The sequence below is a fragment of the Eptatretus burgeri genome, chromosome 5, assembly GCF_056783735.1.
Source record: "Eptatretus burgeri isolate ZD-2024b chromosome 5, Ebu_testis_v1, whole genome shotgun sequence".
In the NCBI taxonomy this organism is placed as follows: domain Eukaryota; kingdom Metazoa; phylum Chordata; class Myxini; order Myxiniformes; family Myxinidae; genus Eptatretus; species Eptatretus burgeri.
Genome location: NC_140965.1, coordinates 22,555,768 through 22,570,515, shown reverse-complemented (window position 1 = coordinate 22,570,515; position 14,748 = coordinate 22,555,768). Strand labels below are relative to the sequence as shown.

The 14,748-nt window shown below is 42.9% G+C and overlaps 1 protein-coding gene across 5 annotated transcripts in view; it reads right to left on the bottom strand.

Annotated features, from left to right (window-relative positions):
* The window catches only part of EXD3 (exonuclease 3'-5' domain containing 3), a 182,462-nt gene that overhangs the window by 86 nt on the left and 167,628 nt on the right, over positions 1–14,748 (bottom strand). For all 5 annotated transcript variants that reach the window (XM_085881039.1, XM_085881040.1, XM_085881041.1 and 2 more), the window contains 3 exons: positions 9,705–9,882; positions 8,786–8,901; positions 1–812 (listed from right to left, as the gene is read on the bottom strand). The exon at positions 1–812 is cut by the window's left edge and continues 86 nt beyond it. In XM_085881039.1, the coding sequence (XP_085737165.1) occupies positions 648–812; positions 8,786–8,901; positions 9,705–9,882 (459 nt within the window). In that variant the 3' untranslated portion in view covers positions 1–647. The remainder of the gene's footprint in view (positions 813–8,785; positions 8,902–9,704; positions 9,883–14,748) is intronic.

Below are 14,748 nucleotides of genomic sequence, written 5' to 3'. Positions count from 1 at the left end.
AATATTTTCACATGAGAGTTAACGCCAAATCAACAAATTGTACAACATCAAAAGCTTACCTTTAAAACAAAATTGCTCGAAGAAAGTAAACACAGTTGAAACAAATTATTAAACAAAAACTATGTTATTCAAACAATGCAAGTCATGTGACCGAAATAGCTTTTTAATATAGCATGTCACCCGATAAAGTTATAAAATAATTATTGTTGGTTGTCAAATTATCATATAAAGTCTTTGTCCTGTAAATTCCCATCGGTGTTATCCTTAATCAGCAGAGTAATACCGTACCACAGTGGTAACCACAACCGAATGCAGTGTTATTCTCACTTAAAATAAGCAAACCACTTCCTGTAATGGAACCCAGAAGCACGTGCATTTGACACGAGACCATGTTATCAGAAATCTACAGGATGACCCGGCCAACTTTGATTGTGTGAATCTTCGAACCCATGGCAATGAGGTTAGATATCCATCCAAAGGAGTGAGAACCCGTTGAATGTGGTAAACAAGGAAACTTCCGTCTTACTGCCGAGATGATGCGGTAAGTTATTGGGTTCGCATTGTACGAAAAAAACACGTCAGCACGAGGCCGATAAGGGATGGTGAAAATATGTCGTGGGTCCTCTTGGAATAACGCCAGGGGTCCGTTAGTTCATGACCTTGCTACATTCGTAGAAAGAGTCTGAGCCCATTTGGAGTACATCTTCAAACTGGGAGAGTACATGAGAGAAATGCGAGCCTTCCCAGAACACCTTGCCACAAGAGGAACAGCAGAAGAAGAGGTCCACCTTTTCAGGCATCTGTGGAGGAACCTGCACACATTACATCCACGGGAACAAAACAGGATCGGACGAACAACATGAACAAACGTTACAATATCATATTATTAGAACAAAACTAAGTTTGAATATGAACCCGATGGTCTGTGTGTGTGCATCCTCGCCCATGTATGTGTACTAGTGCTGAAGTGCTGGCGGGTTATGACACGTGTGAGCATGTCTTCTCTGTGTATGCTCCGTCTCATTTCAACCGACATAAACTCGTCCCGTTTTTGTATACTCGCCAGTTATAAACCCCCTCTCCACACACCTGTTGTTCAGCTAAACATGTCTTTTAGTTGTGCCACATGTGTGCTATTTGAGAACAGTACTTATGAAGGGTTATAATCCGCCAAAGGGTTTATGCAGTGGGTATATACAGTATGTGTTGTAATCCTGCGGAGGAGACATGCAGGAGCTGGCTAAAAGTTGGAAAAAAAATTCAGTTTTACACCTTTCTACTTATAGTTGCTGAACTCTTGTTTGCTCCCTTCAAATCAATGTTCACACGACCTGGCCACTTTATGAGGACCGAGTGAATTTTTGCTTTTCTCGAATAAAAAGGCAAATTTGGTCTACTTCTCAGGGGGGAGCACATTCTCAAAGATGCTAATTGAACTGATCATGTGATGCCATCACAGGATGAAGATCACAATATAAATATGAAACAGCAGCATTATAAATTGGATTAACAAGGAAACATTAAACAAAATTCAACAAAGGTAAGATGTGACCGCAAAAAAAGTGTGCCCCAGGGAAAGGTTTCATATAGTCTGGATGCAGAACTGGAATTTTACCCTAGGTGTGTTTTGGAGTACATACACAATTTTATTGCAGATTCTGGTGACATAGACTATACTAAACTCAAATCCGAGTGATGGCACTTTATCACGCTTGAGAAATTTTTTTTAGGAGCAAAATTCAAAATGGCCGCCATCAAAACCGTTTTTTGGCCGTAACTCGGCCAAAAATCGAGATATGAACCCGATTTCAGTGGCAAACCCTATGTTTTGGGGGTCAAGGAATACACTGATATGTTTAAAATAAACCATATCATCCATATAAATAGTCCATATTGCAATATTGGTATATCAGATACCATATTTTGACTAAAATTGTAATAAATTGTTATGAACCAATTGTTGAAATTTAGACCTATAAAGCTTGAGCCAAATAATATCAAGGGGTACATGCGATGAAGACACTGAAAGGTTGCTGATGTGCTTTTATTGCGCTTTTATTGTGTTTATATATAGCTGTAGCACGATTCCAATTCAGTTTCATGGTATCGCGAGAAAAGTGTTAAAAAATAATTTTTCACAAAGCAGTTTTTCCCCAGTACAGTTGTGACAAAACATGGCTGCCATGAAGATCAATGAACTGTGTCAACAGATCAAGTAAGTTATATATGCTTGGATATTTTTTCAAGAAACATGCAAAACTGTGTGTTAATTAACAGTAAAGTATTGTTATCAGTAGACTAATCAATTTTCTTTTGAAAGCAAGACGTTTTTGTATCTTCATATCATGATTGTTTTGATACCATAGCAACCGTTTGTGTTGATGATGTTTAAAGTACACAGGGTGGGAACAGGTTTTCTGATTTTTTTTATACATGTATTTTACAAATAAATGAAATGATTAATTTGTTCATCACCCCTTGTAAATGTCTTCCATTTAAGAATGCATCGGGGTGTTTAACTTTCAGAACAATTAATATAAGACATACAGTTATTTCGTGATTGTTTTGCATTATATTGATCTAACAACAATTGAACATTTCTGCTTGTCTTTTTCTAGTGACAACGTTCGACAGCTGTGATCTTGAATCCGCTTGAACTGAACGATGGCATCACAGCTTAACATTTCTTGCCTGCTCAATAGTCTCATGAAATGCAGTGCCAGTAAACAGCCAATGAGTGTAGCTGGACCTGAAAGAATGAGTCCAAACATTGTCAACGCTGACATTTCTGTTGGCATAGGAGTCAAGCAGATGAAGGAGTATGAGGAGCAATGGCCAGACAGCTTCAACAAGCCGCTCAGCAAACAAGTAGTCACGATGGCAGTGTCCCGAAAGCAGATAAAGGTCGGACAAACACCTGTATATGACACGGCGCTCATATATTCAAGAGTGTTGGGCCTTCAGGCAGTGAGGGACATCAACCTGAAAGATATCCTGAAGTTTGAGCTCGCCCCAGTACCGCCTTCTATGTTTGAAGATAACGGTGACATGCGAATCACAAAATCGAAAGCAGTCTTGAAGCAGAAATTGCAGGTAGAGATGTCTGACAGAATGTTTCCAGCTGATGGAGCAATCATTGTAGATGGTTGTGCTATGCTGTGGGTGATTCAATGGCCATCGGAAGGAACAGTAGAGGACTATGTGCAGAATCTTCTTTCTTATTTGAGAGATAAGCTGAAGATATGTGATACGTATTTGGTCTTTGACCGGTATTATGACAACAGCATCAAGAAAGTCACGCGAACCGCTCGTGCAGGCAAAGATGCCAGTCGACGACACCAGCTGAATCTGACGACGCCACTCCCTGCACAAAAGATCGTTTGGCAGTGACAGAGAACAAAGTCCAGTTAATAAATATAATTTGCAGCTTCATCAAAGACTATCCTGAAGCATTTTCTACCAACACAAAGCTCATATTAACTGGACCTAACCAGGTCTGTACCTATGGAAATTGCAGAATACCAAGTAGTAGAGAGGCCTTACCTAAGAACCACTCATGAAGAAGCCAATGTTATTATGGTACAACAAATGGTCCTTCTAGCCTCATCAGGAGTTCCGAGTATCCGGGTAATTTCAGACGACACAGATGTATTCATATTGCTGTTGCATTTTTACCAACTGAAGGAACTGGCATGCAACCTTGTGATGGCTGGTACAAGTCGTGACAGATCATCTGTTGACATCAAGGCGACAGTGCAGAAGCATGCACATATTGTCACCCAAGTTCTGGCAGCACATGTGGTGTCTGGATGTGACACAGTTGCCTACCTGTGGGGTATCGGAAAAGGCACAATTGTGAAACACCTCAAAGATGGTTGTCAATTTAATTATCTTGGTGATCTTGATGCAGAATTACCAGATGTCATATCTGAAGCAACTGCCTTCTTTGCTGCTTGCTATGGATCCCAGGAAACAGAAGACATGTCAGCTATTCGATTGATGTCTGGTCTTCAAAGATGGCTAACAAGAAGCTGACATCAGCACCAGAGTTAAAAACTCTACCACCAACCACTGTGGTTTTCATCCAACATGTTCTCAGGACGCACTTGCAGGCAGCAATATGGCGGGCTGCATTAGATCCAGACCCACCATTGATCGATCCAACGAGTCATGGATGGTCACATGAAGAAGTGTCGAGCATGTTGCTCCCTGTGTCTCTGCCTCCGGATGTCATCAGAGCTCCTGATAATGTTCTCAAGATGATCAGGTGTGGGTGCAGCTCAGTGTGACCCTGTGCAACGAATAGATGTAGTTGCTCTGCCGCCAGGCTCTCCTGTTCATTGTTCTGTGGCTGCCATGGTATGGAGGAATGTCAGAACGACCAAACAAAGTTTGTATCAGCAAGCGAAGCTGTGGAACTTGAGTGAACACTAGTTATTTGATTTATGCAGCTGTCTTGTATGTGAGATTGAGTGAAAGCAGTATGAAAGAAGTTCATCAGCAACCAATCAGTGTATTCATAGTTGATAGCATGTACAGACCCCTTTTTGGATTTGAATTTGTGTAAAATTTGTGTAAACCTTGCTTATTACGTTTATTTGGTTATGTGTTAATATAATTAATTATAGTTTGTAGTTACCTAATCATTGTATTACTCAACTGTACTGTTGGAAATAAAGATATACAATACAATACAATATACTGTTACAATACAATATACCAGGGGTCGGGAACGTTTTTGACCCAGAGAGCCATGAAAGCAAAATATTTGGAAATCTATTTCAGTGAGAGCCATATAATATATTTTAAGACTGAATTCAACTAAATGTGAGTATAATAAGCCTCTGAATTTATTCTTTTTAATAATGTTGTTATAATACTCACCATTTATGGGACTTCTGGTGTTGCATGGATTTGCTGATGGCTTTGTAGTCTGGTTGGTACTTGGTGAGGTTAAGCTTCATGCAAGCATTGAGGCTTTCATCCGTTAGACGTGATCGTAGGTTGTACTTGATGTTTTTAAGATGTGAGAATGACTGCTCACATGCAGACGTAGATCCAAACAAGGTCAATACAGCAATACTCACACGCTGCAGTGTGAGGTATGTGACAGGAAGCGCGTTCCAAGTTTTGATAATCAGCTGGTCTTCGGGTTGAAGTTTTTTTCATTTCTGTCCACATGTGCTTGCTCGCCAACTCCGCTTTCTGTCGTGCGATTCTTTCCAAATCTTCATTCAGTGACTTGAACTTATTCACCCACATGTCTGAGGCCTTCAGGTCAGCCACTTCTGCTTCAAAATCTCTGACTGAGACACCAGGAATGTAACTCAGGTCGGCTGTGTTCAGTGAACACTCGTTTGGATGGGTGATGAACTTAAAAAGACGAGTGTGCTCACGAAATTCTCCAAAGCGTGCTTTGAATGACTGTAGGAGACTGGATGTGAAGCCAGCTAACTGGTGGAGATCAAAGTTTTGAGTGGGCTCACTTGCTGTGCATGCATCTTTAAATTGTCTCAGTTTTTCAAAATGTAGTAAACGACCTGTTTCAAGATCCATGATAAAGAGCTCCAGTTTGTTTTCAAAAGCAAACACGGCTTGTTGAAGGGATAACACTGTATTTCCAATGCCTTGCATTTTCACGTTGAGCTGGTTCAGATGTTCAGTCATATCCACGAGATAGTAAAACTTGAGGCGCCACTCAGTTTCGGCTAGCTCAGGATGCTCAATCCCTTTCATTTCAAGGAAAGTCCGGATTTCGTTCAGGCAAGCCGCAAAACGGCTAAGCACCTTCCCTCTTGACAACCAACGCACATTGCTGTGCAAAAGCAGACCGTGATAGTTATTTCCAACTTCATCCAGCAGTGTTTTAAACTGGCGACCATTTCAGGCTCGGGCAACAATAAAGTTGATCACACGAATGACCAGCGACATCACTTCGCCAAGCTGCCCATCACACATCTGAGCACAAAGTGCCTCCTGGTGTAGAATGCAATGGAAACTTAGGATGGGTCTATTTTCATGTTCACGGAGAAGCGCCACAAATCCTTTGTTTTTCCCCACCATACACGGAGCACCATCAGTACACACTGAGATAAGTTTATCCATTCGTAGATTTTTTTCTTGAGCGAACTCCATGAAAGACTTGAATAAATACTCACCTCTTGTGGACCCTTTTATTGGCAGAACAGCAAGACTTTCTTCGCGCAGTGTATCACCAGCAGCATATCTTGCAATCACACTGAACTGTGACAAATGACTTACGTCTGTTGACTCATCCAAAGGCAGGGAAAAGAACGGCGCTGTATTTATGTCCTTCACTTGCGTTTCCTCCACTTGGTTTGCAATCATGATGGTACGATCATGAACAGTTCTTGCCGACAGAGGCATGTCTTGTATCCGTTTGATTATCTTGTCTTTGTTCGGAAGATCATCAAAAAGTTCATTGGCGACATCCAGCATGAACGTTTTAGCATCCTCGCCATCTGTGAATGGTTTTCCGTTTCTCACTATTGCTAAAGATCCAGCAAAGCGAGCGGAATTATAGTCACCTTGCCGGGTCCATACGCGGAGTTGCTGCTGGCTGGCTTGCACCCTGCTCAGTAGCTCTTGGCACGCTTTCTTTCTGCTGTCTCCCGCAGGGTATTTTGATGCAAAGGTAGCATGGCGCGTGTCGAAGTGCCGCTTTATATTCGACCGTTTCATCGATGCAATTTTGTCATTGCAAATTAGACACACCACAGAACCTGCTCTCTCCACAAAGGCGAATTCTTCGGCCCATTCGTCCTGAAATGTACGATACTCCTCATCTTTTTTTCTTTTCGCAATCTTCTTCGTCGAAGGGTTAGCTTTGAGCAAATGAGAGAGAGGGAGATGTTGACCCAACTGAGGCTTGGCAAATAGTGAGTCTGGCTGGCCTGCGCACGGGCTTATATACTCGAGAGGTGCGGCGTGGCCGGCCAACTCTGGGATGCTGTCGCCTCAGCGGTGGCGCGTGATTGGTCGAGATGAATTCCGCTACGCGTCTCGGTGGCGGCACGTCATTGGAGGAACCGAAATCACTAGTCGCCTCAGCCGCATGACTGGACGAAACAAAAACCGCTTCAGCCAATTCGGAGGCGTTTTTTCTTCTCTCCTTCTGCCAAGTTCAGCCCTGCACGTGAATGAAGCACGACACCATTCAAACTATAGGTAAAGCTTCCACGAGAAATATTGGGCTTTCAAAGTTTCAAACTCCAATTTTATCTGCGAGCCAGATGCAATCATCAAAAGAGCCACACCTGGCTCGCGAGCCACACGTTCCTGACCCCTGCAATATACTGTTTACCACTTAAATTTTGGGCATAGTTACGGCTGAAAATAGTTCGGTCGATATTTTTTCAGTCAAAATATTATATCTAAATAGAAAAATTGCAATATAGACTATTATTGAGTTGTATGGTTTATTTAAACATATCAGTGTATTCCTTGACCCCCAAAACATAGGGTTTGCCACTGAAATCGGGTTCATATCTCGATTTTTGGCTGAGTTTAGGCCAAAAAACGGTTTTGATGGCGGCCATTTTGAATTTTGCTCCTAAAAAAAATTGCTCAAGCGTGACAAAGTGGCATCACTCAGATTTGAGTTTAGTATAGTCTATGTCACCAGAATCTGCAATAAAATTGTGTATGTACTCCAAAACACACTTTAGCCAATGGCTGCCAGACTAATAACTTTAATATTATCCAATCAAACTTAAAAAAACAAAAAAATATTGCAGATCATATTACTCACTCATAGTCAAGATATCCCTGAACATTTCAGTTGTCTACAAAGAAATTTGACAATTTTACAATGAAATTACTGATGACATTGATGCTTGATGATGTGCCCCAAATGGGCACCATTTTTGCTCAATGCAGAGGTCCACATGTCGAGCAAAGTTATTGAGGACTTGTATGTTTGCATTGTTATCAGAATGCCCCTTAAGCTTTCTTTACTGATGTTGAGCTCCAGAAAGCGGTGCCAAAGAGATTTCTTGGGCCTGCGGGCGACCTAGTCGGCAACGACAGCAATATTTTGGGCGACCTTCCTGATTGTGGTCGGCCAGAGTGGCCTCCTCTGGTGAATTCATATTCAAGACTGTGCCATGCTGTATAATTCTTTTCACAAACTTTTGAATTTGAGACTTGCCGAGTGCTTTCCTCATCACAAAGCGTGTGCAGAACAGGCACCTTGTTTGTAGGAACGAATTTGTCCGTTATACGTCCACCGATAGTGTTCCACAGAGAATGACTTTTGTTCAGGTGTCCACAACATGGCGTGTAAATGTCACAGATTCAAGAAACTTGCCAGATACACTTTCCTTTAAGTCAATTCAGTTCTGAAAAATGAGAGGGATTGAATGAAAACTGTGAAGGTTATTAAACTTTTCCCAGAGCTAACTTTTTTGAGGTCACCCTGTATAATGGTGAGTTTGAACCAAGCATAAATAAATGGAGCGAAGTGGCTTTTAAGCGACGATGAAAGTGAACTTAGCATTTCTGTTTTTATTACTAAACTACTTTTTGATTGGACAGAACAATGTCTTCTTGGGATGCAGAATCAAATACCCAACTGCAAATACAAATATACTTGGTGTCTACATGATACGAGGAATAATTTTGTGTTAAATTTAAAGCATTTACGTTCAGAACAATTATATAATCGCCACTTATTTTATTTAACTCTTGTAGTCGAAGGTTCCTTGTTCCACCACAGCCAAAATTTATAAATAAAGAAGGAACCAGCACGGCTCTCGACCCTTACCGTTTCCACCTGCAGGCGGGTGCCATTGCGGAAGTGCAAGGAATCTTCATCAAAGTCCCTTTCATCAAAGCTGCACACCGGAGCATAGCGCAGTTTGCGTGTTCTTCCTGTCACAGCTGCAGGGTGGGAACAATGAGACAGTGCGTTGAGATTTAATATAAATGCAAATATCTTCAATTCTCAACCTACACCCAAGTTAAGGATAACCTGGAGAGCAAAAGAGAGATGAAGGGCTGATGCCTGAAACGTCATCCTCTCCTTGCTTCCCACGGCGGCCAGTACACCTCGATGAACATCCTGTTGATTTCATCCGTTTTTCACCTGTCGACTGACGCAGGTCGACACTAGCCTTCACCAGCAAAACTAGTTATTCACGATACATAAAGCCGATGCAGGCCGACTGTTGCTGCGGATAGCAGTGTGGCAGCTGACACTGCTTTATGCAATGGGCTGCCCTGTATGTTCCACAGACTGCAACTGAGCCAGATTGTCCATTTGCTGTCGATATCTTTCCTGCTGGCTACAACTTGAACTTCTTTTTAACTGGTAGTGCACACTTAAACAGGTAAACAGGATGGATGTGTGTCAGGTACACCCTGTTGGTTAGGACCCTTCCCTAAGTGCTGGTGTGGCACAGGGGTTCATGGTCACCATTCCAGTTGAGAGGTGATACGCACACATGCACAACAGAATCTTCACCCTTCCCAACCTTCTTATTCCCCTCTATCCCCATTCTCAACACTGTCTCCCCACCCCAAACCTTCAGTTTCACGCCCCACATTATTTTGCCAATCTAAAATGGAGACGCCAGAGTTAATATCTTGACACAGTGTTGGTACTTCAAAGTACCAACACTATATCTAGCCCATCCATTGCTTTTTCAGGCAAGAGCAATAAAGTAATGAGGAATTTCCTTCACCATGAGAACCGTTGTCTGCTTCGGCTTGAGGACAACTTTGAGGCAGCAAGGAACAAGATTCTTGAGTATAATGTGTGCTTTCCTCAAGATCTTTGGCCCAAGCGATCTCGGCTCTCCGACGGATAGCCCGTGCCATATCCTTGTTCGTCATTTTCATGTAGTGGTTCCCATTACAGCACTGGAATGACACGGATGTGCACCTTCACGATAAACAGCTGCCGACATCATTTAGAGCCTTACTCCAATTTATAAGATCTCGAAGGGAGCAAAACAAACCCAACCAAACCCAGTATAGGATTACCGAAGTCGGTGTGAAATCTTCAATCAAGACAAACAATATCATTTTATCTCACACATTCAAAAATATCAAACCCACAATAATGTTAGCCAATGGCAATATTTCCTTACGGGAATCAAGCGGTGTTTGAAACGGCTATGCGGAAAGCTCAAGTGGTGCGGTTTGGGTTCTCAGTGTCACTATCTCAATAAGCAGGCAAAACGCAACTGCTGCCCTGACCACGATAGGGAAAGACTCGTCAGACAGGACGTGTGGAATGGGAAGCGGGTTGCAATTCTCACACCTCTGCGCACAATTACCCAAGAAAAGGGCAGCACATTGGAAAAGAAAGAAAAAAAAAATCACATGCAGCTACGCTCGCAGGTGGTGATGAGAATAAAGTGTGCAGCGGTGAGAGGAAAGGACACGGGAGGATGTGAGGGAGATTCGACTGGCGGAGAATCTGTACTCTGCAATTGGATCGAAACGCCAGGCTCGATTATGGATGCAAAGAAAGCATGGGTACGGAGGAAAGATTGTAAACGAAGAAAGAGAGGAGGAGGAGGAGGAGGGGGAGGCATGAAGAAAAAGGCACGCAGGCTGAGACTTTTGTGAAGTCACCAAGAGTCACTCGCAAGTTCCATGCTGGGCCAAAATAATAGACCTTGCGGCTTGGCGCAAACCCAGTTCCCACGCCGTTTCTTGAAGCAATCGTCTATTACAACGCAAAATACTCACTAAGCTGTAAAAGCCCTTATTATCTCATACGGCAAGTGTATGGGAACACCCTGATTAAACACCGAGACTCTGCTTGGAAACCGCTGCAGGTCAACAGCGTGCTCCCATTTGGCGTTCGGGCATCCGTAGCAAACGCAACCTGCCTTTGTCCCGTTGCATTGTGCCACAGGACAATCGAAAACAAAGCATACCGAACACGATGCCCAAGTGGAAACACGCTCCACGGGGGTATTGTGTGCTTTCCTTATCTGATCTCTTGCCCATTCCGCACATAAATGCATGGTGGTCTTGGCCAGTTTCTCAGAATCTGAACTACGGGAATGCTGTGCACATAAGCCTTTAATCCTATAGTGCAGGAATGTGATGGATAAATGTCTGCACAACGGTGCGAGCATCACGTCACTCATGGTATTATCAATACCCACACGACCGCAAGCTGAGAATGTGGCAAAGGGGTTTCCACGTCCAGTTACATGTGCCAAATTTATTCCAAGAGGTTGTAAAAACACAAAGTTGGAAGGAAGGGGAGATGGGGAAAGTTAGAGAAAGCACAAAACTTTGGACAAACTTTGAGGATGAGTCAACAAAGAAAGTGAATTTTAATTTCACTCAAAGTTGTGTGTGCGTGCGTGCGTGCGTGCGTGCGTGCGTGCGTGTGTGTGTAATACAACTGCATTATGTGCAATATCGCAGGAACTAGTGTGAGTCATTAGTTGACCACTCGATACGCGACGTACTTCCTCGTGTGTGGTGCAAATAATCGTGCTATAAAAATGGCTGCCCCCCCGACAAGAGAGCGCCGTTACAGAAAATCAGATTTTTGCTCACTGAAGGTGTCACAGTAGTTGCTGCACTATCAGAGTGGCCATGCTCCTCATGCAAACCCGTTGGGTCATTTTTGCCTCCTGAGGTACAAGGTCTGTGTTGTGTTTGAGAAACTGACAAATTAACCACAAAGTCAGCTGAACGAAATGACTTGAACAAATGGCAGATATGTTGTGAAGGCCGGTCTGAGGAATGCTGCTCCGACTCGTACTCAGTAAGAAAGGGCAAGCCTTTGGTGTCGCTTTCAGGATGCCATCAATCTGCTTGTAGGAAATGGGAATATCTTCCATGATTTCTCACGAGATCTCATCAGGTCTCGTGATGAATGGTGTGAAGGTTGGAGCATCTGCTCCGAGTCTGGGAGTTCGATGGTTCAAACCCCGACTGAGTCATACCAAATATATATATATATATATATATTTTTAATGGTACATGCTGCTTCCTTACTAGATGTTCAGCATTTAAAAGGATAAGAGTACAGACAATCCCCACAAGTTGGCATCCATGGGGAGGAGGACATTTCTTTGGAAATTCCCCGCTAGGGGAGGTGAGAAAGGCGACACCATTGTTGTGACGTTGCTTGTACCCAGAGTACCACCGGAAGACGGCACTTACCGTAAGCTCAGTGGCTGTGTTCGTCTCATCAATCAGTCTGTGTGTGTGTGTGTGTGTGTGTGTGTGTGTGTGTGTGTGTGTGTGTGTGTGTGTGTGTGTGTGTGTGTGTGTGTGTGTGTGTGTGTGTGTGTCAGCAAACCTGCCGATTTGAATCATGGATGAATACGTGGGACAATATAATTATTTATCTTTGCCCCTTCACCCATTGCCCACCCATATCGATGGTCCCATCAACATTCAAGGAAATAAATGGGTGAGAGGGAATTTTGCCACCACATCCAGCTTCCCACTCCTCTCCCACAGCTTCTCTACCCTTCCACCGGTTCTCAAGAGACTGATGCCATATATCCGGGTGAATAGCGCAGCACGGTGGATTGTTGATTCCATCCTGGTAAATATAGCTTCGGGCCGTGTGAAAGGAACAAAGGCACAGCGACGCAGCAGCAGGTGGCTTTCTGGCCTAGAGCCTGTGTTTTTTTGGTGTTTTTCATGATTTGTGTGATTTTGTGATTTTGGAAGCTTTCACGCTTCAGAAGAGCGGTGATATCTTCAGTGAACAAAATGGGGTCACAACACAATGGGTGGCATCACCTTGGTCCTAAGTTACAAAAAGTTTTGTTGAATCCTTGATAACGGCCTATCGATATATAACATGCAGTGTCAAACGGCTCGATTTTTGATTCCGCCACTTCAAAGTATCCCGAACATGTCCATCTCTTACCAGCCTCACAGAACATGTCAATGAACTATAACCAAAATAACCACGAACGATGTTGGCTGTGTCCATTTGCTGAGAACATGGAGTATTTCAATATATAATATTTTTTTTTCTCGCAGTTACACGTAAACGTGTGCTGAAACCATTTTTTGCTCTGAATGTGCAAACCCCCACAGGATGACAAAGCCATCACAAGAATGCGTAACTAATCGGTATAATGATCAAAACACTCCAAACTACTCTTTAAAACAAGGTCACCTTATGTAACCTCGTGTCACGCATTTCCATCCATGATATAGCAGGACGAAGAAAAGGTAAAGGAACCCTGTAACAGGAAATTTGTTCACGAGCGACGACCATGAATGACTGTGTGCATTGGGCATGTCGTGAACGTAGTGTTTTGAAATAAAACAACAAATGGCTTTGGTTTTACCAAACAACAAACAAAAACAACCACCAGCAGCAACAACAACAAAAATCACACACACACACACACACACACACACACACACACACAAACACAATCTGATTGTGATGAAGTAACTTGCCAGTTTAGACCAAAACAATAATCTCCAAGCACCATCCCGATGGATTCCATTAATTGTTCTAGCGCTACCTGGTTACACACACTGATACACAAGTCATCACACAAACTGCGAGAAACAAACTATAAGCTTTCTGGGTTCCTCCAAGCAACAGGCACTTGTCCCCCACTCCTCCGCCAAGGTTGGGGACATTAAAATGAGCTCCGACCGACCGACCGATCTTCTGTCCACCTTTGTGTATGCGATATTTCAACAAGAGCTCAAGTGAGCACAATATACGCCCGAACAAGAAGGTATATACAGAATTGTGCTACGACACGGAAAACAGCATCCTGGTTGCGATGGCAACCACTTTAGATGACGAACGGATGTCGCGACACACCGTCTCCACAGTCTGTACCTATGTACCAGATATAAAACGTGAACGTTGAAAACTTTGGGAGTTAGAGTGCGGACAGGAACGGATGGACGGACGGACAAATGGACAGACGGACAGACGGACGACCGGTATCACATAATACGCCCCGATATATACATATATATATATATCGGGTGTATAAAAACCGTTCAAGATTTATCTTTCATATTACTCAGGAAGATTCCTCATCTCATACCACCCAAAAGGCAGGGGGACCTCGAGTATCCTTGCTTGAAACAGCTCCTCGTTTCATGTAAAAAATTAGTGTGGCCTGCAGCACACGGTGGCAAAACGTACGTCACACAAGAGTTACAATGAAAACCAGGAGCTTGTAATGGATGACCGTCAGCATGTTAGGCAGAGATAGAGAGATAACATTGCGAGTCTGCGACCATTATAAATAATTCAGCCTTACGGCAGTGACACCATTGTACCAAGCTATTCGGTGATAACAACACGCATGTCTCCTGACATTTCTGAAATCACATTCATTGGTATCTATCTATATCTCTATCTCTATCTCTATCTCTATCTCTATCTCTATCTCTATCTCTATCTCTATCTCTATCTCTATCTCTATCTCTATCTCTATCTCTCTCTCTCTCTCTCTCTCTCTCTCTCTCTCTCTCTCTCTCTCTCTCTCTCTCTCTCTCTCTCTCTCTCTCTCTCTCTCTCTCTCTCTCTCTCCAAAGTGTCTCATGTATCCGTCTGGATGTCCATGTGTCCTTATTTGGAATGTAACTTTCTGTTCCAATAACAACTTATATTTCCACCTTTGTTTCTTTCCTCCTTTGCCATTAAAGATGTTTTATGATTTGAAGCCTTGATATTCTGATGTACTCTGGTCTCAAGAGCTGAAATTGGTGGTTCTATTTATTTATTTTCTGCATCATCTTTGAATAACAAAC